The sequence below is a fragment of the Mirounga angustirostris genome, unplaced genomic scaffold, assembly GCF_029215605.1.
Source record: "Mirounga angustirostris isolate CCGP_5_RB_7025 unplaced genomic scaffold, mMirAng1.0.hap1 SCAF_14, whole genome shotgun sequence".
In the NCBI taxonomy this organism is placed as follows: domain Eukaryota; kingdom Metazoa; phylum Chordata; class Mammalia; order Carnivora; family Phocidae; genus Mirounga; species Mirounga angustirostris.
The window spans coordinates 35,837,947-35,862,906 of record NW_026991722.1 but is presented as its reverse complement, the minus strand read 5'-3'; the positions used below and the strand labels follow the sequence as shown (position 1 = coordinate 35,862,906).

The following is a 24,960-nucleotide window of genomic DNA, read 5'->3' as shown; positions in this document are numbered from 1 at the left end:
TGCTGGGCATGGAGCCTGCTTAAGATTCTCTCTCCCATTCCTGCTGCCCCTCCCCTCCCCCTACCTCAGAAAAAAAAATCTTTGTAGCTTTATTACAGCTGTGATGAAACAACAATAGCCAGCGCTATTTCTAAAAGGAAGTAAAATCTAACATACTTACGGTAGGAAACATGACAGTCTTTTAGCTCATCAGCAGGAAGGGCACAGAGTGCAGGCAAAATCTAGGTGGTGGAACTGAAGGAAGGGAAGGAGGATACAGATGGAAAGGCACAAAGAAAGAGGGAGAGATGGAGAAAAGTGAGAGGAGAGACCCCAGGGGAGGAAAAGAAAGAGAAAAAGGAAACAGACCAAACAGGGATCATTTCTCTGCTCAGTACATGGGAGAGGGCTCAGAGTCTAATATGTTTCAACACATCCTGCCGATGTTTCTTGGGATTCATTCTTGTAAAGAAAGCAATGGAAAGGGCACCTTCTGGGGCGCCTGAGTGGCTCAGGCAGTTAAGTGTCTGCCTTTGGCTCAGGTCATGATCCCAGGGTCCTGGCATCGAGCCCCACATCAGGTTCTCTGTTCAGTGGAGAGCCTGCTTCTCCCTATCCCTCTGCCTGCTGCTCCGCCCACTGCTCTGCCCGCTTGTGCTCTCTCTCTCTCTCAAATAATAAAATAAAATCTTTAAAAAAGGAACCTCCTTATTGCATTTCTAAATAACAAGGAGAAATCATAAAATTAAAAGTTTTCAAGAATGAGTGTGTAGGAATTCTGCCTCCCCAGCCTCCTTTCCCTGTCCAGCACACAAATATTTGTGACCTTGGGCATCTCTCCCTGGGGCCTCTGTCTAGGGTGGAGCGATCTCTTCCTTCCCAGCTGTGGATTCAGTGCTGTTTTTTCCTCCATCTCTCATTTCCCAAAGGAGGGTCCATAATAGTCTCCAGCTTCTGTGCTCGATCCTGAGCCAGTCACTATGAGGGCGAGAAAATAGAGCCATCAGTCAGCCTGAGCCTCGGAGCTTACAGTGTTGTGAGAGGGGACTGTGGGTGACACCTGCTGCCCATGTCCACTTACTGTGCTGTCAGGTAAAGGTCTCGCTCTGTTCTCCATGGTGTGCTTGGTTCCGGGCTAGTGGCCATAAGTCAACAGTGGCAGCACCCCCCCAAGCTGTTGTTTGGTGTAGTTCTCATGAGATCCCCTCTTATTTGCAAAACCAGTAACGGTGGCCCCTGACATCCCCCCCGCCCCCAGGGCCGTGACAGGATGGTGAGGATCTGCAGAAAGCATGGCTGCACCGACCTGAAACTCATAGGTCTTTTTTTTTTTTTTAAGATTTTATTTATCTATTTGACAGAGAGAGACACAGCGAGAGAGGGAACACAAGCAGGGGGAGTGGGAGAGGGAGAAGCAGGCTTCCTGCCGAGCAGGGAGCCTGATGCGGGGCTCGATCCCAGGACTCTGGGATCATGACCTGAGCCGAAGGCAGACACTTAAAGACTGAGCCACCCAGGTGCCCCTGAAACCCATAGGTCTTAAGAAGGAAGCCTCGGTCCCCTCCTTACACATAGGTTTTCCCCATTCACATTAAGAAATCAGGAAAGCCAGAGGTCCTAGGGATTTCTTTTGACTAAGAGTCCGATTTCTCAGAACCTAGAAGATTTACCTTAAAATCCTGTTCCTTCTGCCTTAAACAGGCACAGAGTTGATACATGAAATCTTGGGTTAGAGAAAGCTTGTCATTCTGTTTTCATAATTTTTCATTTTCCTTCCATGAAAGGCAACAAGATGTGATTTTGCAGCCTGCCAGAGGGTCATTATGCAATGCATATTTGCAGATATTTGAGACTCCTAGCTAGAGGAGAAAATGATGCATTTGCAGCCAAATAATCACTTTTTAAAAGAAAGAAAAAAAAAGTGTTTCATTTTATTTACAAAAGCCCATCTTTAAACTCCCCAGTCAGAGGTAAGAAGCAGATGCTCATCCCATGACTTCTCACACAGCATGGATTTTTTGCTCTTCATACATCTGGAAGTCTAATTAATTGGGGTGAAATGATTCGGCTTGTGCAGCCTGGCCTTTCATCACTCTAACACACGAAGTCTGTCTCTCTGTATGGATCCCCTTCTGGTCCATCGGGGAGGCCCCAGGGCCCCCACCTCCTGTGGGTTCTCCAGGGATGCCTCGGATGCAGTCACGGAATCTGCACTCTCTGGATGGCTGTCCACCTTGGCTCACCCTGCTGTCTCCATTTTTCCGTCAGCCCCATGGAATCTAATTTTTCTCAGCTGTGCCCCAGGGTGCTGATCACAGATCTCTAGGCTTCTTCTTGCTGGGTGGGGACAGGCATGCTTGGACACTACCGAAACTGTGAGGTGGTGATACCTAGGCACAAGTTGCTGTGGAAACAGAATCATGGAAACATGGGGATATTTTGAGGAAAAGCCTCGTAGGTTTGGGGTTCTGGATATGGATACATAAAGGCGGGAATCAAAGATAGGGTCACAGTGTTGAGTCAGGGCAGCCAAGAATCCAGTATGGCCTCTGGCAGGAATGAAGAAGTAGGATATTGGGATTCATCGGCAGGAGAACTTCGGCACCTTGGTTTTGAGGTGAAGGTCGTGTCCACAAGGAGGGCTAAGCCAGGGCATCCATGTTCTCAGTTGCTCCAGGAAGAGGAGAGGAGATTCAGGGAGCTCTTTGGTCTCGGGTCATTGGCATGTCACTGCTGTGTGATCCGTACAGATGCCCCACGTGGGAGTGAGAGCTGAGGCTCTTTTTGAGTCACAGAATATGAAACAGAACCCTGGCCTTGAAGAGATGGCAAAGTCTTGTTCAAGATGTTCCTTATATTCACCAGCCACCTTCCTGATCATTATGGAGCACAGGCAGAGGGAGCACCACTGCTGGACCCTGGAATTGGTGGGAAGCCTGCCTTCCTGGGACCTGCGTCCACCTCTCTGATATTAAGCACACTATGCGCTGCTTGCTGTTTGGAACAACACACCCTCACTTCCCCCTGGAAGCTCTTTGAGTATTTAAAGGCCATCAAACATATCATCCTGTCCGAGCTAAACTTGATGGCTTCCACAGAAAGTCCTTGGCGACATCACATCCTGCAGACAGTGTCCTCCTCCCACAAATCCCACTTTGGATTCATTAGGTTTTGCAGCAGCTGCCCTGGGAGCTGGCGCTCCTCAGACTGATAATGTACGAAACCTCCCAGGGGTTGGGTGGGTTGGTTGGTTACACAGCCATTTTGCTAGTTTCTTCTACTCTGTATCTCCGTGATTGACTTACACCTAAATGCAGGGCTTTGCATTTGTTCCCACTGGTATCAGGTCAGAGTTCTGGCCTCAAGATTAGTTTGCATTTTGCTTTGGCCATTCATCACGTTAACTGTTAATTCTAGTTTTATTTAATATAAATTTAATAAGCAGAGCTTCTTTGTCATTAACCAAAATGTCGACATAGGCAAGGAATGCTTAAGCCGATGAACGAAGCTTGCGGGTTGACACTCATCAGTCATTTTAAGGCCGTTTTGGTGCAGTTAGTGGGAAGGCACCCACCTCTGATCATATTCTAGCCTCATTTCTTCATCGAGTTCTAAGGCCAAAGTCAAGGTATGCTGCATCTGCTGTTAAGTGCGGAGCTCTGAGACCAAATACACTTGTGTGATCCTTTGGGTGGATTATTTTTTCATCTATAGAATGGGGATAATAATCTATAAAATGGGAATGAAAGTAATAGTGGAGAATATGTAAAACACTGATTATCGTAGCTGCACATAAGTGCCCAGTGTTGTGAGCTAACCTCACTTTTCCCAAAACTTCTACCAACTTCCTGTTTAAAAAAGGGAGATATGCTCAGCTTGCCAAAACCTGCTCACCTGAAAACTGCTGGTCCCAGGTGTTTCCTTCTCTTTTCTAAGTGCTTATAAGACATTCATCCAGAAAGCCTTTGGAGCATATTGCCAGGGATCAATAGAGGGTTTAATAAAGTGTGGGATATCAATTTTCCATTTCATCGGTAATCCTTTTTCTGAAAATGGGGACATTAACTTTGCATTGTTTGAGGTGCCTGTGTTGTAAAAATCTCAGAACGACAAATATTATGCTCACTTATTCTTATTAGTATCATGAGGGATCATATTAACATGTTCAAATGTAGAAACTGAAATAGAGTTGCCATGTTGAGAAGACATTATCTGAATTCCTGTTCTCACTCTAGGGGAACATCCTATGTACCATTGTTTGAGGTACATAATTTTCCAAGGTTTTTAATGTCTGCATCTCTGGATCCTCACTTGAGGAAATGGTGATTGTGTGCCTTCATTAGAATCATTTTACCTTCAGTAGGATGCTTGTTAAGATGTTCTTGCATCTAACTTCTGTCCAGGAAGGGAAAGTTTTAGGCTTTAAAATGTTGCATAAAGATATGCTTTGCATGGTTAAAACTGATTCACTCTCTTTTCCTCTGTTGCATTGTGGTCAATTTCTGTTGACTTATCAAGTTACCTGATTCTTTGCCCAGCTATTTGAGTCTTCCTGATGAACTTGCGAAATATATTCTTCATCTCTTTTACAATGCTTTTTATTTCTAACATTTCCATCTGACCCTTTCTAGTTTCCCTTCCCTGAAATTTCTCATCTGTTCATGCACATTGTCCACCTTTTCCACCAGAGTTAACATACTGATCATTGTGAATTATAGAATTGCAACATTGAGTTAAATCTGGTTCTGTTGATTGCTTAGTTTCTTGATAACAGGGGTGGGGACTTGGGGTTTTTAAAACTTTCACTGATTTTTTTTATGATCAAAAGAGTAATATTCTCTTTGTATAAAACTTTAGAAATACAAAAAAAGTCAAAATCACCTGAAATACTTCTATATAGATTTAAACATTAACATTGTACATTTTCCTCTCATCTTTGGAATCTTTCTTACATAGTTAACTCTATATTACAAGCATTTTCCTGTGTTATTACAGTAAAACATTAAAACCTATGTAATAGTCATAGAAATGGACTGTAATTCATTTGGCTTTTCTCATATTAATAGAATTGTTTCGATTTAAAGAGCTTTGTTACTAACTTCATAAAAACATAGCGAATGAGGTGGTGTTTGAATATTTTTCCCTATTTTCAGTGTTTCATTTTTAAGATATAAAAAATTATGCAAGTTTTAATGGCATGTTCAAGTAATATTTGTGTTAAAGGGATGGTGGGTACAAAGGGTTATCACTGTCTTGATGGTTACTTGGCTACATACAGCCAGAAAACGAATTCTCACCCGTGTGATTTCTTGGACGCCCCATATGAGGATAATCTCAGTGGAAGAAAAAAAAAAAAAGAAGAAATAGTTTCACTCGTTATTATTTTAGGAAGATGTCAAGGGGAGAGACCAGAGATTTGAGCCAGACCTTATGGGAGCCTGTATGCTGAGAGGACCCTATGGTCCAGAATGTGTCTCCAGCCTCAGGGGTGGACAGCAACTTCTTCAATCCACTCTGAGATGATCCGCTTCAGGGAGCTGATTTGTGGTAGGAACCATAACTCTCAAGAGGCTTGTTGATAAACAGAATAGTAGCTTCCTAGTTTACATAGGCAAGATCCCCATGAAACAGGAGCAGGGGGTGGGGCTTTGACCCTTCTGCCCTGTTCACATTTTCAATTCGTATTCACCATTCCTCAGGCTTAGTTGTCCTCTGTTGCGTTTCCAGGGCTGATTATTTGCTTAGGAAAATTCTTTAACCTTGGTTATAGCTCACAAGAGCGTATTTGTCTCATTTCCCCAAGGCTTAAGTTTTTGCATCAGAGGGAAAGATGGGGCTCCCCATAGTACAGTAGAAAGAGTCAGATTGGCCTTTGTGTCTTCCTTTGACTTTCTTCAGAAATGAGTCATGTGACAAGTTGGGTAGCCTTCTAGAACACGAGACTTTGCATCTGAAAATGGGGATGTCACTAACTGGACAAGGACCCAACCCTGTTGATTTCTCGCCTTCATTTTGTAAATATTACCAGGGTGTTCTTTAAGGCAGTATTTTAGTGCCGAGTTTTTGCTATTCCTTAGTTAATAATAACAGAGTGGATCTGTGTTACCTGTTATCATCCAACTCCTCATAATTACATGGAATATCCTAAAGGAAAGTTAGCAAAGTGGGTATCTTCTGGCCTTGCCCACTTTTATCCATTGTTCTCTAAAGAAAACCTCTTGCTGAACCCCAGAATTTTATCTCAATGGAAAGAAAATGTTCATCTGTAGCATTTTTAAAATTGATATTTAAGTATTTCTGAATACTCTGCTGTATGTTCTATCCTGCAAGATTTCCTCTCCACTAACTAGGAAATCCTTAAGTGGTTCCCAGACTCACACTTGGCTACTACATGAATCACAAATATAGTTTGGTTCCCTTTTTGCGAATTCCATTAGGTCATAAGCAGGTCGGCCATCAGGCCCTGAGGCCATAGCTCATGGCTTTGGTGCAGGTCACTTCCTGTCCTGGCAGGTGTGCCAACCCTGGTCTCCATGCATCTCCCCCCACCCCATGCCAGATGCCTGCAAAGCCATAGCCCAGAGTTCTGTACTCAGGTCATCTGTTTAGGCCCACACTTGATTTCTGACCAGACCCATCTCATTTTGCAGACAGTATCTTAAAATGGGATACCTCAAACCCTGAGGTATCTGTTGGACTGTTTGATAAGCAGTTACAAATGCTTTAGGGCCCGTTCTGAGCTGCTTGCTCAGGAATTCTGAGCTTAAGGGTATGTCATTGAAATAAAGCGTTAAAATGAGAAGGTCTTAAAAGTAACTGTCTTTAGTCACTTGGCTCTTTGTTGTTGTTAAAATACTCAGTATATTGTTAGTTCTGGTAAGCTGGTAAACAGTGTGGCAAAGCTTTATAAGTCAGTTACCTTACCAATTTCTAATTCAGCTTTAATAACCAGCATCTACTTCTAGAACATATATTTATGCTTTTTTAGTGGAAAATGAAACAAATAGAATGAAGCATGTTTTTCTAACTTCCTTTGTAATTTAAAGCCTGAGGTTTGGAAATTGTTTTCTTTTTATGGTTGTTGAATTTTTAGAAGAGTAGGAATTTGGAGATTTTTTTTGGAATACTTTTATTTCTACTTAATAAGCAGCATATTTGACCTTCTAAGTATAGTTCTTGTGTTTCTCTAAGTACAATAAAACATGAAGGCAGTTCCAGTTTGCTCTAATGTGCAAGATTATTGAGAAACTGGCTTTTATTCCTTTTCCATACATCTGGTACTTGCATTTTATCAAAAACCCAGATACCCGGGTTCTGTACCACTGACACCATGCTCTTTCTGTGGGTTGGCCCAGAAAAGAAAAAAAAAAAAAAAGGCAAAGTGCTATGTTGATGGTATCCTGCCACCCCTCCCTCAGCCTCAGCCTCCCTGGCATGGAGGCCACATTGGATCCCCAAGTTGTTTATGGAATCTGGAGGCTCAATCCCTGGACTGAGGCTTGACCCGACAAACATTACATCCCTCCGTCAAAAGGCATCTCTGTTCCTCTGAAGGCTGGTGGCCTCTCTTTTATGCTGAGTAAGAATGGAGTGCAAAATGATAGTTGAAGCAGAAAGTAAAGCTCAGCCCAGTGGCCCCCAAAGCGTGCTAAATACTTAAGAGAAACACAATTCACAGCTGGCTGCGTGTTCTTGTCCTTCCCTCATAACAAAGGGGTGGTCTCAGAGTCCTGTTAAATACTGTGATTTAGCTACATGGTTTAAAGCAATATAAAGCATAATTTATTATAATGGACTAGTGTTAAAATAGAATACTAGTATTCCCTAGAATGTAATTATGTAAAAGGCAGGGAACGTGTAGCTCAAGGGCTGACTCTAGACCCCCGGCGTGTTTCCTCTAGCCCTAAGGAAGTGGGATTATTTGTGGGAGCATGAACCCAAAGGCTGTCACCCAGCTTTTCTCTTCCATGGAAACCCACAGGCAGCTGGATCAGCTCCAAGCCGTTTCTATTGACTCTCCCTCCCCACTGTCAGGGCTATCTTCTGGCAAGTGCTCTCTGTCCTCAGCAACCTGGCTCTGAGGTCTTCTAGTACAGAGAACACTCAGTTGTGGAGTGTGGAGGTATTCTCAGTCCTCTCTCAGCAGGGAGACGACCATGTCTGTGAAGTCAGGACCATGGCTTTGTTATCCCCTCACAGAACCCTGTTGGGTGCTGTGCATCTGGAAAGCCCTCGATCTTGTTGAAAGAAGCAGCACAGCCTCTTGGGATGGGAGGGACCTTAAACGGGGTCAGCCATTGCACCACCATCCAGGTTCAGTATTTCTTCTGCAGTGGCCTTAGCAGGTGGCCACTCAGAAGTCTCCAGATGTGAGGAATTTGCCCACTTGGCTTTGCACCACTGCTTCTGAGACTGACTCCTTTTTGCCCTGTACTTCTTTATGACTGGTCGCTCTCCCTTCCCATGAGATTGATGTACCTTCAGAACGAGAATCAATTCTTACTGACTTTCCTTGGTGTAGACAGATGGGCGTATGTTTGAGCCTGTAAATCACTGCAGTGAAACCTGTCATCAGAACAGGAGGCAGCACCAGGCAGAGCTGACAATCCAACAGTTCACATGGGAGGGACACTGCCTTGTCCCCTGGAGGAGCCTTCAGCGGTGGAGCCGGGCTGTGGTGTGTGTGCTGGCCCCCGTGTAGCTTGCCCCTAGCTCCCTCATTTGTGGCCCTTGCTCTTGCTGCCACACCGGGCCTGCGTCTCTGGTCTTTTGCTGTCCTGTGGTTTGTCCCTTCCCGGTGGACATGGGCTGGCAACCTCCTTTGCCCTTCCTGTTCGAATGTGTCTCAGATCAGTGCAATGGCACCAAGGGTGGATTTTTAAGAGCTTTGCGATGAGCAGCATGTTTAGACTTGGAGGAATGGGTGTGTGGCCTCCGCTGTGGCTGTTCCAAGGCTTTGGAGGGTTTTGACTGCATTCCAGATACTTGTGGGCATCAAATTAAATGATTTCTGGATAAATCAGGGTTGATGTAGAAACCTTCTAAAGTAATGTGCTTGTATTACTTTCAAGTCTCTACAGTAATGCTAATAAGGTATTTCTGGGGAGGAGTCCTGCTGGACATACTTGGTGATTAGTTAGGACATGCTTGCAATTAGTACCATGCATTTCCATAAATTCACATTCTGCCCTTTTCTCTAAAGTAGTTTAACTGTTGAACGTGTTTGTTAATTTCACATAGTAAGGCTTCTAAACACACATAAATGTAAACTTAGGCTCAATAGAAGCCTAAAATCATGAATCAAAAGAGTTTGGGTTTTTTTTTTTTTAATAAAAATACAAAAGAGCTCCAAACAGCCTTTACAACAAAGGAGAAGCAGACATGAATAGACATGTTGAGACCAATAAAAAAAGACTTTGCTAGAAAACCATGGATTTGTTTTTTTTTAAATTAGCCTCATGAGGGAGAATGGCTAGGGGGTTCTGGGTCCCTGGGACTGTGTTGCCCAAGATCTTGTGACCACAGAGATGCTCAGGAAGAACCTTAATGAGAGGGGCACAAGGCGCACCCCCCCCCCCCAACTGAGACCAGCTCATGGGAGGAGTGGGGTGGGCACCAGCCAGGATCTTGTCCGGGAAGGCACTGAGAAGGCTTAATCTACTTAATAATAGTCCTCCCACTGAGGAAGTTGCCTGGGCTTGCTAGGTTGTTTTATTTACTTGAAGAACTGTCTACAGTTCTGAACATACAAAGATAGAGCAGTTCATTATGCCTTGCCTTCCCCTTCTGCCCCCAACCTTGTGGTTGAAAAAAATACTCTGGAATTCAGTCTGTTCCTAGTATGGGAGCAGAGGACTGAATGCAGGACTCAAGTTATGCAGGTAAAAACCCTCTAAAGAGTTTAGAGCCCTCTAAAGAATTCCATTTTCAGGGCGGTAAGGACATAACGGTGAGGATGGAAGCCCAACGCACTGCTTGTCTTCAGTATGATTGTGGAGGGGCCCCGGTGAGAAAAGTGCAGGGTGACCCCACTGGCCACTCAGTGTGTGGCGGGACCTTGTGCTGACATGGGGAGTGGAGGGAACAGGCTGGGATGGTAGGTGGGATGAAATGAGCCCATGTGAGATCAAGGGTTCTCTTCTGGCCACCTGAATTTGAGGTGCTTGTTAGCATATGAGTAGCAATGTCAGGGGTCAGGTGGGTGTCAGAGCCCAGGAGTTTGGTCAGGCCTGGGGTGCAACAGTTAGCATTGAGTCATAGATAGAATTTAAAACCAAGAGACTGGATGGACTTACCTAGAGAGAGTGTATGGTAAGAGAAGGAAAAAATGCAGCAGTGAACTCTAAGGCCTTCCCCCACCTAAAGGTTGAGTACCCTAGAAGGAACCAGCAAAGAAGTGGCCGCTCAGGTTGGAGAATGGGGTCAACCATAGTGACAGGGAACTGTTCTTGGAGGGAGCAATTGTGTCATGTGCTGTTGGGGGTTGCAGTGAGCAGAGAAGCAACCATTGGATTTGACAACATGGAGGCCATTGACAACCCTAACAGGAGAAATTTAATTTGCATGATGGTGATAGAAGCCCTATCAGATTGGGTTGAAGAGTCCGTGGGAAGTGAGGAAGTAGAGGCAGGGAATGTGGCAATCCTTTTGAGAAGTCTTCCTATAAAGGGGAGCTGAGAACCAAGGCACTGGCTGGAGAGAGATGTGGAGTCAAGGAGAAGAGAGTTTACTAGGGAAGTATGCCACAGGAGAAAGGGCAAGGGGGTCGAGGTGTTCGCATGACTTTGGGGAAATGACTTGATATGGGTGATGTTTTGATACTATTCACAGTGGGGTGCACGATGCTCCAAGTTCCTTGTGAAATCTACATGTGTCCCTAGTATTTTGATGTGAGCTCTTGCCTCCGGGAGGGCCTGGGTCTTCCTTGGGCTGCAAATGGAGAACCTGGAGCTGATTCTGCATAACCAAGGTGATGGAGTCAAGGGGTCGTGCATTGACTGGTCATTAACTGATTCATTCATTCAGTGAGCAGACATCGCAGAGCTCACTCCATGCCAAATGCAGTTCTGGGTCCTGCAGACAGGACACGATGCAGATCAGCCCCCCTCCCCTTGGAAGTGTTACTGTCTATGGGGGCAGGGCATTGCCAAGCAAATGGCTGGGGCTGGGATGGTAGCCCAGAGCAGGCTCCTTATTTCTTAGGTGCATGATTTGAACCCATTTCCAGGAGAGAGTTGGTGGGTGAGTTCCTTTAGAAGGGGGTTCTTGGAAGGCGGGACTCAGGGAAGGAGACTATGGGTAATGAGTTGCAGTAGCAGCACCTGGGGGGATGGGGCAGGAGGTGACCTGATAACCCCCCTACACAGGTAGCCCCCAGCTAGCGAAGCTTCAGCTGGGAGGCTTGGGAATTTCTCTGGGTGGGTAACCTGTGGCCTGTGTGATGGAAGGCCCCTGGGCTATGGGTGGCTCCTCACAAAGGCTGTGTCCTGGGCCCAGCAGGACGGGGCTTGGTTCAGATTCCTGCTTGCCTCAGCTCAGTGGTGTGGCTTTGGGCAAGTCCTTTACCTTGCTGTGCTTGCTTCCTTACTGGAAAAACGAGAATTGTGATGGTTCCTACCTCATAGTGCTCTAGTCTGGATAAAATGAAGCAACCGACGTGGCAAGTGCTACCTTGTTTGTTGAGAGATGACAGGGTGTGAGCTCTGGAGCCAGAGGCCCTGGGTTCGAAATCTGGTTCTATTTCTGGCTGTGGGCGGGATAGTTGGAGCCTCAGCTTCCTGATCTGTGCAGTGAAGATAATACTAATTCCTGCTTCTGAGGCATCCGGCAAAGGAATCTGTGTACTCACGGAGAAGAGTTCCCCAGGCCAAAGCAAGCATGGGGGCCAGCCTGCCTTCAGGTGCACGCAGACCGTCCACAGCTGCATGATGCTTTTCTCTTTTCTGGGTAGTTCCGGCTGGTGGTGAAGACAGCCCTGAAGCTGCTGCTCGTCTTTGTGGAGTACTCCGAATCAAATGCACCTCTTCTGATCCAGGCTGTCTCTGCTGTGGACACAAAAAGGGGTAAGCGGTCTGCACCCACTATTACAGCAAGGTGGACATGTCGGCTCGAGGGGGGCTCCCGTTTTTAACACGTTCGAAACAGAATTCCCTTTGTGCAGACTCCCTGCTGTTGGAAACTTATTTTTTAGAATTGTAAGTACACAAAGATCAGGGATGGAACATGGTTTAACAGTGCAAAGAACAGGGGCGCCCGGGTGGCTCAGTTGTTAAGTGTCTGCCTTCGGCTCAGCTCATGATCTCAGGGTCCTGGGATCGAGCCCCGCATCGGGCTCCCTGCTCAGCGGGGAGCCTGCTTCTCCCTCTCCCACTTCCCCTGCTTGTGTTCCCTCTCTCGCTGTGTCTCTCTCTGTCAAATAAATAAATAGAATCTTACAAAAACAAAAACAGTGCAAAGAATAGCACTCATAGGCTTACCCAGGTCAGGTCAGACCCTGAGCTTACGTTTATGCCCTGTCCCTAGCCCCCTCCACTGAACCCAGAGAACCAGCTCCTTCTCCCCTTTCCCATTTTGTCCCGGTCACTGTGGCTCTTTTCTCTACTCTTCTCACACACGCTTTATTGGCTCTGACCCTTAGGTGTTCCTTGAATGTTCTCCATTCCTTCCCTCTAATCTCATACCCCTCTACTGGGGGCCCTCTCCAACCTTCGCCTGGCATCCCTCACCTCCCCAAAGTGCTACCCTCACCTCTGCTATCGGCAGATTCTTCTGAAACACAAATTTGGTCACATTGGTTCCCTGCCAGTGGCTTCCCAGTGCCTACAGAATTAGGTCCAAACCCTGCAATTGACCCTTCACCATCCAGCCCCTGTCCACCTGCCACCCCCACCTCCCACCTGGCCTGCACTGCCCCTTCCCTAGCTTGGGTCAATCACATGCACTGTGAGCCCTGAATGTCCCCTTCTCTGCTGTGTTGTTGTCATTGATGCTTCCCACGAGCGTGTGCCCCGCTGGAGGGCGGCAGGGTCTTTGGCTCTCCTCTTGGTGTCCCAGCGCCTGGCTGGCCCACGGCAGGCAGGCCTTCCATACAGGCCTTTGGATTTGGTTTAGTGTGTAACATGCTGTGGCCCCTATGATATTGTGAAGCCTGAAGCTAAAATGTTAGGAGCTTTTGGTTTTGTCCTTTTAAAAAAATTTAGGGGTTTGTTCTCCAGTAGGATGTTATCATTACCACTATCCTCCCCACAAAGACCCAAAGAAGAACCAAAACTTGATAACATTTTTTTTTTCTTTTTATAACACTAATACTCTGTAGAAAATTTGGGAAAAAAGTATAAAGGAAGACCATAACAAATCATCTCTAATCTCAGCAGGCAGAAATAATTGTTAACACGTTGGTATATTGGTATATTTCATTACAGTTTCACGTATGTGTTTCTGTGCTTATGCATAAAACAGCCCAGATACAACTGTCAAAAACAAGGGGCCTAGATAGCATTCTTTGATTCAAACCATTTGTATCTCTGACTCAGCATTGCACTGAGACCCACCTTCTAGTGCTGAATCCAAAGGTGAAAGAAAGTAGCTCACTAGTTACTTCGACAGTTTGCATGTAAGTTAATGAAAGCCACCCTGGGCCATAAATTGAGCTCTCATACGTTGCCCATGAATGCACAGGCAGATGTCAGCACCAGGCATGGTGGATCGCAGGCTGGAGGTAACTCTAGGCTTGTGCCTGAGGGGTGGGGAGTTGTGAGAGAGACACCCCCTCGTGTGTGGACAGGGGCCTTGAATCTGGAAGATGGATTGCAGACCAGGGCAGGCCTGTGTGTTTCTTTCTACCACAGCATGTTTCCATCTGGTGCCACATTTTAAATCTCTTATGGCCAAGAGCAGATTATGGGGCCAGCTGAGAATCCTTAATGAAGACAGCCAGTTCCTCAGAAACCAGGGTTTGTGTTTCCAAGGCCAATTAATGAAGTTTAGGGCCAAAGGTGAGTATATGGGAAGACAGAGGCAGACCATTTTATTGGTCCTTGGAGAGGTCATACTCCATCCCCCAACTCTGGGGATTACTTGAGGACAGTTGATGGACTTCTTGTTTTCCTGTCCTAAATTTCGGGTAACCCATGGGCCCTTCTCATGGGGGCTGCATTTAAGGGATAAGCCTTCTCACGGCCTTGGGGTCCTCCTTTGGCTTATTGAGTTGGGAGTTTAGAATCTCCCTCCTTGGACTTCACAGTCTATAAAGGGTGTGGTTTTTTTTTTTTTTTTGGTGGGGGGCTTGGTTAGAGGAGTGATCCTGAGATAACCCAGGACTTGGTACCCACATCTGAGACTCCATCGACCAGCTCAGCCAGAGGCTCTCTGCCATCTTCAGTGTCTCTCCCAAGACAAAACGATGGCCATCTTTTCCCAATTTGTTAAAAAAAAAAAAGGTAGCTAATGGATTGTTTTCTCAACTTGATGGCTTTGCCTATAAAATTTCTTAACTTCTTGGCAGCTACTGCATCTGTCTGCTACTGAGTGCTAGGCAGCTGAATAAAAAGCAGCACTAATGGAAAAACTCAGACATAGCCTGTCATGTGGTTCAATAGCATGTTTCTCTGTGGACATGTGTGGTCTTGGCTGTGATTTTATAATGCATACATATAACATCATCCTATTTTACTGCTAAATTGTTCCTGAGCCCTATGATGGATTTAAATATCTAAATATGTCATGGTGCTCTGCAGAGAGCACCGTGACGCCCAGGTGGGTTTCCACCTGGCTGGTTTAGAAGCAGCTCTTCATTTCCCTCTCAGCTGGGTGAAGGGCTAGAGAGAGGTGCCAGAGGTGACTGAGGGCCAACGGAGCATGTCCGTTGGTGTACAAGTTTATAAATAAGCCATAAATCTTACTCCTCAAAGTGGCTTCAGATCCATTCCTCTGTGGGCTAGGGTAGAGAATGGGCATGCTGAAGTATAGATCTGGGTTTTTTTTTTTTTTTTTTTAAAGATTATTTATTTATTTATTTGACAGAGAGAGACACAGTGAGAGAGGGAATACAAGCAAGGGGAGTGGGAGAGGGAGAAGCAGGCTTCCCGCTGAGCAGGGAGCCTGATACGGGACTCGATCCCAGGACCCTGGGATCATGACCTGAGCTGAAGGCAGACGCTTAACGACTGAGCCACCCAGGTGCCCCAGGGTTTTGTTTTTTTTTTTTTTAATAGAAAGGAATTCTTTTGGATGATGAAAACTGTCAGATTTAAATAATCAGCAAAGAAAACCAACAAATAAGGTAGGAGTCCTCTAAAATGACCACCACCTACAGCGGATGAAGTCCAGAACAAATTGGTCTGGTTGCTTTATAAAGACCATGCAGGCTGCACAGGGGTTACCCAGAAGGGTGCGTTCTGTGAGTGTGGATGGTTTGCCCTTTTGCCAGGAGTGGGCCAGCTGGGGTGGAGTGGAGCAGGGACAGAAGCTCAGGGCTCTAAGTCCATCATAGGGACTAATAACTACGAATTAAGTAACATGAAATATGCCCCCTCTGAGCCAGGCGGTCGGCCCGTTTGCTCAGGGGCTGGAATGGAGAGGTGGACCGGCACTAGTGTCCTGAGAGTGGCCCAGCATCCGAGCTCCTGCTCCGTCACCTCTTTCCTGGCGTCTTCGGGTCACTTTCCCATCCTGGTGGCCAGGGTGTGCCAGGAAGAGAGAAGGGCCGCGAGTGTGGACAGGCACCTGTGAGAGGGCCTGGCTCTGTCATCTTGCCATCAACAGAGGCTCCCTTTCATTGAGACTGTCCCTGTGGGGGTTGGCAGGAAACTGGTTGAGAACCGAACCCTCTGCTCCCCTGGAGAGGTGCCCTTCCCCCTGACAGAATGGGTCTGCCTCTCAGAGAGAGGGTGGGGCTGGTGACCAGACTGGGGAATTTATTTTGAAATTTCAGTCATAAATCTTGAGTCGGCACTTGGGTCAGCAAGTGCTTTTGGGGTCAGCACTGCTTTTGGAGAAGTTCCATTTTCACTGGGATGTGAGGTAATGAGCTCTGACATCATTCCTAAACGTGTTGATCACACATGATAGACAAGGGAGGCAAATCCAGCCATCCTTTGAAGCTATCCCGTCTCTGACTTCTGCTCGAGGATACAGTGATCTGTGCAGCGCTCCCAGAGCATGGTGGAAGTTAGGTGATGAAACTCCAGCTCTGTTTCCATGGTCATCTATAGCAGAAGGCTGCATAAGTGCGTCTGACAGTCACGTAGAAAGACATGAAACATGCTGCCCTTCTGATGGAGTGTTAGATCACCCCGTGTACGAGGCCTTGGGCTAAATATCTTTCTCTTTTTTTTTTTTTTTAAGATTTTATTTATTTGACAGCGAGAGAGGGAACACAAGCAGCGGGAGTGGGAAAGGGAGAAGCAGGCTTCCCGCAGAGCAGGGAGCCCGATGCGAGGCTCGATCCCAGGACCCTGGGACCATGACCTGAGCCAAAGGCAGACGCTTAACGACTGAGCCACCCAGGCGCCCTATTATTATTTTTTTAAAAGATTTTATTTATTTGACAGAGAGAGATACAGCGAGAGAGGGAACACAAGCAGGGGGAGTGGGAGAGGGAGAAGCAGGCTTCCCGCAGAGCAGGGAGCCCGATGCGGGGCTCGATCCCAGGACCCCGGGATCATGACCTGAGCTGAAGGCAGACGCTTAACGACTGAGCCACCCAGGCGCCCCGGGCTAAATATCTTTCTTTGGAGGGGAGCAGTTACCACAGAGACCTAGGAGGAAGGTCAGAGGGAGAACGCATTGAGTCCTGTCTGGTGCGCTTGCTTCTTCTGGGTTGAGAGAGAGGCCCTGCGGTTTGGCAGGAAGAGGGGACCTGCCTGGGAGCGTGTAGAAGCCGGTTGGGTAAGCCTGGGTGTCACACAGCCACCCGCCACCATGACAATTACAGCTACTGACATTCAAGCGCCTGTTACGTACCGGACACTGTGCCAAGTATTTTTCATACAAAACTCATTTATTCAATAAATATTTAAATGCCAACTATGTGCTTGAAACATCAGAGGAAAAACGGGCTCTCCTGGAGGCTCTACTCACAGAGCCAGTGTCTGGGGGTGGAGCTGGAGACAGACAGAAGGTCATGATTCAGGAAATTATTGTCTCCTCATGTACTTCATGAGCGCTGGGGCAAAGAGACAAAGTGCTTTATCTCCCTGACACCTCCCGGGATTCTCCAAGGTTGACACGGTCACTCCTATGTAGATGCATTTCCTGAGCCCCTGTTCATTCCAGTTCTTTGGGGCGTCAGGTCATATGGTTTATGATTCTAATACAGGACCCACCTCCCTACACACACACACGGATTCACACACACGCACACACACACACACACTGTATGGAGCAAGCGGAGGTTGGGGGGTGGGGTTGACCTGGACCATTTAGTTGCAGCAGGTGCAGCTCCTGGGCAAGTTGAGCAGCTGGTGCTTCCCATGGGCCAGCTTGAGCACTGCCAAGGCTGTTTGCACCAAAATGTTTCCTCCCCTTCACCTTCTTGCTTTTAAATGTTTCCCATTTTCTGGTCCCAAAACAATCAAAGAAGAGTAAACATTCATCTCAACAGTGCAGGAATATATGCAAGTTTCCCGGCTTTGAAATCTTTAAAAGGTAATCAGATATCACAGCTGTAGAACACATTTTTCAATTAAATTAAGCCAGTGTTTGAGTGTGTTCATTATAAAGGATTAAATGGTGTGCACACGAGTATGTCTGTGAGAGAGAGGAGATGGTCTGGCTACACTTCCCTCTCTCAGGAAAACCCACCTTTGCTTCTTGACCTTTCCTTCCCCGGGCCCTGTTTGGCATCTTTGGCTCCAAAGTATGCAACCAGAAAGCTGTCTGGGCCCATTAGCACCATTGGAAATGCTTTTCAGCGTTATCTCCTGCAGTCTCCCTCGTAACCATACGTGGATAACCCACTAGAACCCGTGTTTTATGCTGAGGTTGGGTGCGGAGTGTGAATAATACCAGTTGCGCTTGTCCTAAACATAGCAGAAGTAGGGCACCTGGGTGGCTCAGTTGGTTAAGCGACTGCCTTCGGCTCAGGTCATGATCCTGGAGTCCCGGGATTGAGTCCCACATCAGGCTCCCTGCTCAGCAGGGAGTCTGCTTCTCCCTCTGACCCTCCTCCCTCTCATGTTCTCTGTTTCTCATTCTCTCTCTCGCAAATAAATAAAATCTTAAACAAACAAACAAACAAACAAACAAAAAAAACATAGCAGAAGTACTTGGAGTGCTCGAACTGCACCTGACAGTGAGACTCAAGATCTACTGACCACATGGACTGTCATGAGGGCAGAAAGAGTTCCTTTGCTGGGGTTTGAAGAACAGGTGTGGATTTCAGAACAGTTTGATGGTAAATATCAGCCAGGAGGTATGTCAGCAGTTAGCAGGCAAAGGATCCTGTGTTTGTGTTTGGAGTTAGAAAGGGTTAGAGAAGCTTGCCTAGTTCTGACCAACTGGGCAATTTTGCCCAAGGAGAGGCTTTCTGTTTGCTAGCTAGGAGAGCCCGCAGACCTCTATATTAAACTATATGTGTTTTCTTAACATCATATAGTAGGTCCCTGTGCCTTTTTAAAATTCTCCTGACCTCCTTCCTTCTCTTACTGTGTGCATTTGTCCTCTGGCTCTTTTAAAAGTGCTCCAGCCTGGGTACCTGGGTGGCTTAGATGGTTGGGCGTCTGCCTTAGGCTCCGGTCATGATCTCCAGGTCCTAAGATCGAGCCCCACCTCGGGCTCCTGGCTCAGTGGGAGTCTGCTTCTGCCTCTCCCTCTCCCCCTTCTTGTACACTCTCTCTCTCACTCAAATAAATGAATAAAATCTTTAAAAACTTCCAGCTTAACCCACTTTATGCCCTCTCAAAGATCTCCGCTTACTATTCAGACCTGTTATGTGCCAGACACTGTGCTAAGAACAAGGAAATAAGAACGAGATCACTGCGGTCCTTGGGGAGCTTTGTTCTCAAGGCCAGCAGATCAGCTCTGACATAACTCATTCAAGAACCTGCATTTGGAAGCCACTGATTTTACAGTATTTCGGAATTTACTCTTATCAGCAAAAATAAGCACTGTCCCTTTGCGATCTTTATAGAGAGAGCAGGAAGGAGCTTCATGTCCATTCCGCCATGCCAAGGGAGAGGCAATATTTCCACTTCAAATGTTTATCTCAGACGTAGGAAATCGTGTCCAGGTTTTGTATCCCCTTTGTGACCTTGGCCTTGGCATGGCAGTCCTGAATGTGCTGGGTTTTCCTGCCCTCTCTTCACCAAGAACCCGGTTCTTTGTACCCTGTTGATACTTAAGCAGTATTTGTGCCTGGATTGAATAGAGGTAATATACCTCTGTTCTTGAAATGTTTGCTAACAGAGGTTTCACTGGTATTTCTTGAAGTCTACTGTTTGAGCGAATGTAAAGATCTCCCACGTCCCCCTTCCTTGCAGGAGATCAGAGCATAACATGCTGGTGGACATACAGAGAGTATTTATCAAGTGTTTCCATGCTCAGAGAGCGAAATGCATATGAATGGATTTTTTCAAATTACAGATTTAATATAAAGGGAACTTTGAAGCAAATCTATAGCCATGCTGACAATAGAGAGTATACATTTTCAAGTGGATGAGAATGACGTGGCTTATTATTGCCAAATTAGAAGCATGTTGACGTCCACCCTAAGGATAGTGTTATGCTTTGAAATTTGGTGACTGAAAGACACTGCCATCGTTGGGTGATAAATCTTTGGATAAACTGTGATATGAGTTGGATAAGAAGCATTGACTTGTTGTTTCTAATGATTTTTTCTTTACTCCTAGGAGTCAAACCCTGGTCAAATATCATGGAAATCCTGGAGGAAAAAGATGGGGTCGACACAGAGCTGCTGGTTTATGCGATGACTTTAGTGAACAAGGTTGGTTGATGATCGTTAAGGGTTGAATTATGTCCCCTTAACAGATATGTTGAAGTCTTAAGCGCTATGAATATCTGTGAATGTGACCTAGTTTAGAAATAGGGTCTTCACAGATATAATCAAGGTAAGATGAGTTCATTAAGGTGGGCTGTAATCCCACATGACTGGTGTCCTTAGAAGAAGAGGAAAAGAGACACACAGAGAGGGAAGATGATGTATGCACATGTATTTGAGGAAGACAGCTGTGTGAAGACCAAGGCAGAGATTGGAGTGATACATCTGTTAGTCAAGGAATGCCAAGGATTGCCAACAGCCAATGTAGGATGAGGCAGAGAAGGATCCTCCTCTAGAGCCTTCAGACAGAGCATGGCCCCGCTGACACTTTGCTGTCAGACTTCTCGTCTCCCAAACTGTGAGGAAGTACATTTCGGCTGGCTTAACCAGAGAGATGACAGTGAGAATGATTACTTTTCCGATCAGGATGTCCCCTTAAAAACATTTTTCCTTAAGAATATAATTTAGCAAGTTTTGCGGCTCCTGGGAGGCTCAGTCGGTTAAAGATCCGACTCTTGGTTTCTGCTCAGGTCATGGTCTCACGGTCATGGGATCGAGCCTCGTGTCGGGCTCCATGCTCAGCACAAAGTCTACTTAAGATTCTCTTTCTCTCTCTCTCTCTCTCTCTCTCTCTCTCTCTCTCTCTCTCCCTCTCTCCCCCCCTCTCTCCCTCTCTCCTTCTCTCCCTCTCTCCCTCTCCCTCTGCCCTCCCCTTGCTCATGTGTGCTTGCTCTTTTCCTCTCTCTCTCAAATAATTTTTTTAAAAAGAATATAAATCCGCAAGTTTTACCCTAAGAAAATAGCTACAGTCCAGGAGAAATGAAGGCACTCTTGTTCCACCGCTTATTGAATTCTGACTGCTGGGGGCGGGTCCCATCCTCCTTTTATGAAGGTGATATCACCCTTGTGCTCTCCTCCCTCCCAGCCCATCCCTCCTGGTCACCAGCTTGGAGGGCAGTAGTCGTCTTAAGGATCCTTCCCTGGAGAGGGTGCTGACCCCATGCTGCCCTGGGACAGCCCACTCTTGGGACTGCAGTCCCTTTCTCCTTAAAACTGCGGTTGGAGGGGGGTATGTCCTTCAGATGGCTCTGCCCTAGACCTCAGGAATCACAGTAACCACCCCATGGTCCTGCCTTTCCTCTGCAGGTGGCTGGGCATAGGCCTACAGTACCAATTGCAGTGATGGGTGGTTCTTCAGAGAAGCTTCAGAATCTCTTCATGAAGTACAACTAGAGAAACATTTCCCCTGATGAACTGGGGACACATTAGTACAAAGCATTATGAGAAGTAATTTCTACTAGATATTAAACGGTTGTGCAAACTCTAAGGATTAAAACAATGCGGTCCTGGCTCTTTCCTCAGCAGACAGATGATGGGGGCAGAGGACCTCTGAGACAGACCTCACCGCACAGGACAACTCCCCCTAGGATTGCTGTCAGTAGGGATGGCTTAGCGTCATTCATGATTGCGGACGGGGGTGTGCTAAATGGAAATAAACAAATACGTCCTTTGACAGATACTGAAATGAATTTCAGACAGGTTAGAGTTCAGCGTAACACATCAGACAGTAGAAAAACGCGAAGTAGAGGTGAAGATTAATTTGTCTCTGGTAGGTGAAGAGTATGTTACTCATCAAACCTGTCAAAAAGAATCCAAAGGGAAGGACTTTTGAAATGTTTCACTGCATAAAACTATAAAAGGATCTTATTTGTAAAATGAAAACCACAAACAAATGCTAAGGGCAAGTGGCAAATTGGGAAATTGCAAACAATAGGGCAGAAAATTATACAATCCTCAATATATTAAGAACCCAGTGGAAACATGAAGGACATTAAAGCTATTAAGATGAAAAGAAATATATAGTAAAACAACAAACATTTTCCCCCCAGGTCTCATTGGCAGGGATTGCTTTTTAATGAAATGCCATCTGTCGATGAGGACCCACGAAATTCTTCTACAGTCCTGGTGAGGGATGGGCAGTACTTTTCTGTAGGATAACCCTAAGAATTCTATTTATGTTTTCAGATGTCTTTGTGAGTTGATTTTACCTTGCAATTTTAAAGCAATTTTCTGTTGTAGCTTTTTAAGATTAAGGTCATCTATTTCCTGTCGTTTTCAGTCAGTGACATTGTTTTGGAAACCATGGACTTCAGCAAAAATGGACTTTTCCCTCTTGCCTGGGGTTTTCCATTGTAATGCTACCCATCCTATTGGTGGAGGCAGCGCTGGGCGGTTCTGATGGTCCCCGCAGCGTCCGCGGGTGTGTGTGGGCAGTCTGCTGCCAGTCACTGGCAAGGACCCAGCGCGTGTCACATTCTCCTTGGCATCAGATGGCATTTAATGTCCAGGAATTCCTCGCTTACTCTTTCTCTTCTGGCAGTTCTGTCTCATCTTTTATTAGTTCTGGCTCAGGGGAAGTCGAGGAAGGTCCTATGGACGTTACTCCAAATGTCATCCTTTCCTCAAAAAAGGTCAGATTAACCACTGGCACCCACCCTGGGTTTGTTTTCCTTTGGTGAATGTTAGGCCTGTTTATTGCCCCAGTGAGTAAAATCTTCTGAGATTCCAAACAAAGAAAAAAATAAATTGAAATGTTAATATGGGTCTGGAAATAATTCAGACTCTGAAATCTGGGCAATTATTATATTGCTTGTCTAAGCTTTCTTTCAACAAAATGAAAGATGGACCAATAACATGGAATTCGAAATATGAACATTTTTATGACAAAACAAGAGTGCTACATTTTAGCCTGCTTAGGGTTCTGAGACTGGCATTTGCTCTCTTTGTTAAACAGGGACATTAATGGGGGGTTTCCAAGGTCCAGACTAATCCCCCCCATTCCTGCTCCTAACCCCTGACCCTGTGTTGTCAGATCTGAAGGAACATCAGAAACTAACCATTTCTCATCCTGCAAGCTGATGTTCTATGATGCACTGTCTTGATCCAGCTGAAATCCCCTCCGTGGGAACCCCCCACTTTGAGAGGCTCAGGTACTGACCACCTTATAGAATAGGAAGAGGCAGATGAGAGGGCATGAGTCACAAGAGGTATTACTGTTATTGTGAGGCTGGCTTGGAGCTTTCAGGGAAGGGGGGTAAGTAACCTGGATGGGATTCATGCTGAGTATTCGCCTTTGTTTTTACATTTCATTTGTTAATTACCATCCCAGAAACTTGTAAAAAAAAAAAAAAAAAAAAACCAAAAAACAAAAAACTCAGCTGTGTCAGTTGTAAAACTTGTATAGCTATGCATAACCTTCAGAGTTAGGATATAGAACATTCCCATCTTCCCCCAGATCTCCCTCATGTTAGCCATTTATAGTGATCTCCTGATTCCCTCTTCCTACCCCTGACAACCATTCTCTAGCACTATAGTTTTGTCATTTCATCAGTGTCAAAGAAAACCATACAGGGTAGAGGTGACCCTTTGAGGTGGCTTCTCTCACTCAGCATAATGCCTTGGAGGCTGATCTGTTACTGAGGGTATTAATAGTGTTCCTTTCTGCCGCTGCGTCATATTCTGTTACATAGCTACACCACAGTGGATCCTCCCACTGAAGGAGATGGGTTTTTACAGCTTTTGGATTTCACAAATAATGTTGCTCTGAAAATTTGTGTGCAGGCATTTGCCACACTGGTTGCATCCTATAAGAAAGATCTGATGCAATCAGTGAGAACCCAGGAGAGGGAAAGAAATGTCTTTTAGGACAGAAATTTCTCCCTGGGAGAGATGCTTGGGAAGATTGACGTGTCACCCGTCCTGGCAAGACGAGGTCTGAGAGAAAGCAGGAAGGGGGGGGCGGGTCATGAGAGTCATCTGGAAGTGAAGGCATCAGGAGATGTTTGCCTCACAGACTTCTCGGGGGGAGCTGCCACTTTTGTCAGGAGGAGGCAGTTTAGCCGTGAGGTGTCAGGGTAGAAATGGGAGGACAGGACCCAGGGAGTGGTGGGGGCATGGCACAATTAGCTGAGCATGTTAGAGAATCAGCTGAAAATAGGTGAATGTGTTTCTAGGATGGAGAGTCCTCTTCCCCTGCAACTGGAGAAAAGCACCTGTATTTGTTGGTGGCAAAGGCCATCTCCCCTGCAGCTACACATGGAAGGGGGTGTACGTGGGCTTGGCTCTAGCCCAAATTTTCATGGTGGAAATGACAGATGACCTCTTAATACCCTCGCTTTTGGACCTATTATTGAGCAACTCTCCCTGAGTCTGTTCAGTTCTTTGAACCTAATTGTTTAATTAATAGAACCCCCCCCCCCCCCCCGCTCATCATGGTTGGGCTTGCTAAGGCAATGGGAATTAGGTCCTGGAATTTAACCCCCTGGAAATTTTGGTAAGAACTGCAGTTGACTCTCAGCAGGGAAAAGAGGAAAGAAAAAGCGAAGGGAAAGAAGAGGTGAGGAGGCCCCTCTGTGGCCCATCGTGGCCCCCACACAGTTGAGTAGGAAGTTTTAAATCCAACACTAAATGTCAACTCACCTAGGTTCCTCAAATGGAGAATTTGGCAGAGGCCCCAATCAGGGCACCTCCATTCACCAGCCCTGCCCTGGCTTTGGAGTCCGGTTTCCTTTTCCTCATCTTTTAACAGGTTCAAGGATTTTCACTAAAACCAGAAGATGGATTGTTCTGATGATAAGATTCTTTGAAAGGCTGCATACTTGTTCGCTTTGGTCAGGAGCCAGGGACCACTCAGGGGACTGTTGTCTGCTAATGCAGAGATGCTGCTTTACCTGGCACCTGCAGGCTCTGGCATGTTCTTTTGTGCTTGGCCCCTTAGGGGTGAGCACCTGTTTATTACGGAGTCTGACTGGTTCACAGCCTCCTGTTCTGGGTCCTTGCTGGTGGCCCCTGAATAATTAAGTTATCCCATCCCTGTTATTTTTCACTCCTTTCTGATCTCAATAGCAGTAAGTTGTATCCTCTTTGTTCAGCATTGAAAGGAAAAAGCCATTATTTGGGTTATGAATAGACATTCTTTCCAATTA

At 46.1% G+C, this 24,960-nt stretch overlaps 1 protein-coding gene across 7 annotated transcripts in view; it reads left to right on the top strand.

The window, feature by feature from the left end:
- The window catches only part of FHOD3 (formin homology 2 domain containing 3), a 456,888-nt gene that overhangs the window by 267,761 nt on the left and 164,167 nt on the right, over positions 1-24,960 (top strand). For all 7 annotated transcript variants that reach the window (XM_045886817.3, XM_045886815.3, XM_054510321.2 and 4 more), the window contains 2 exons: positions 11,930-12,041; positions 19,827-19,921. In XM_045886817.3, coding sequence (XP_045742773.1) covers positions 11,930-12,041; positions 19,827-19,921 — 207 coding nt within the window. The remainder of the gene's footprint in view (positions 1-11,929; positions 12,042-19,826; positions 19,922-24,960) is intronic.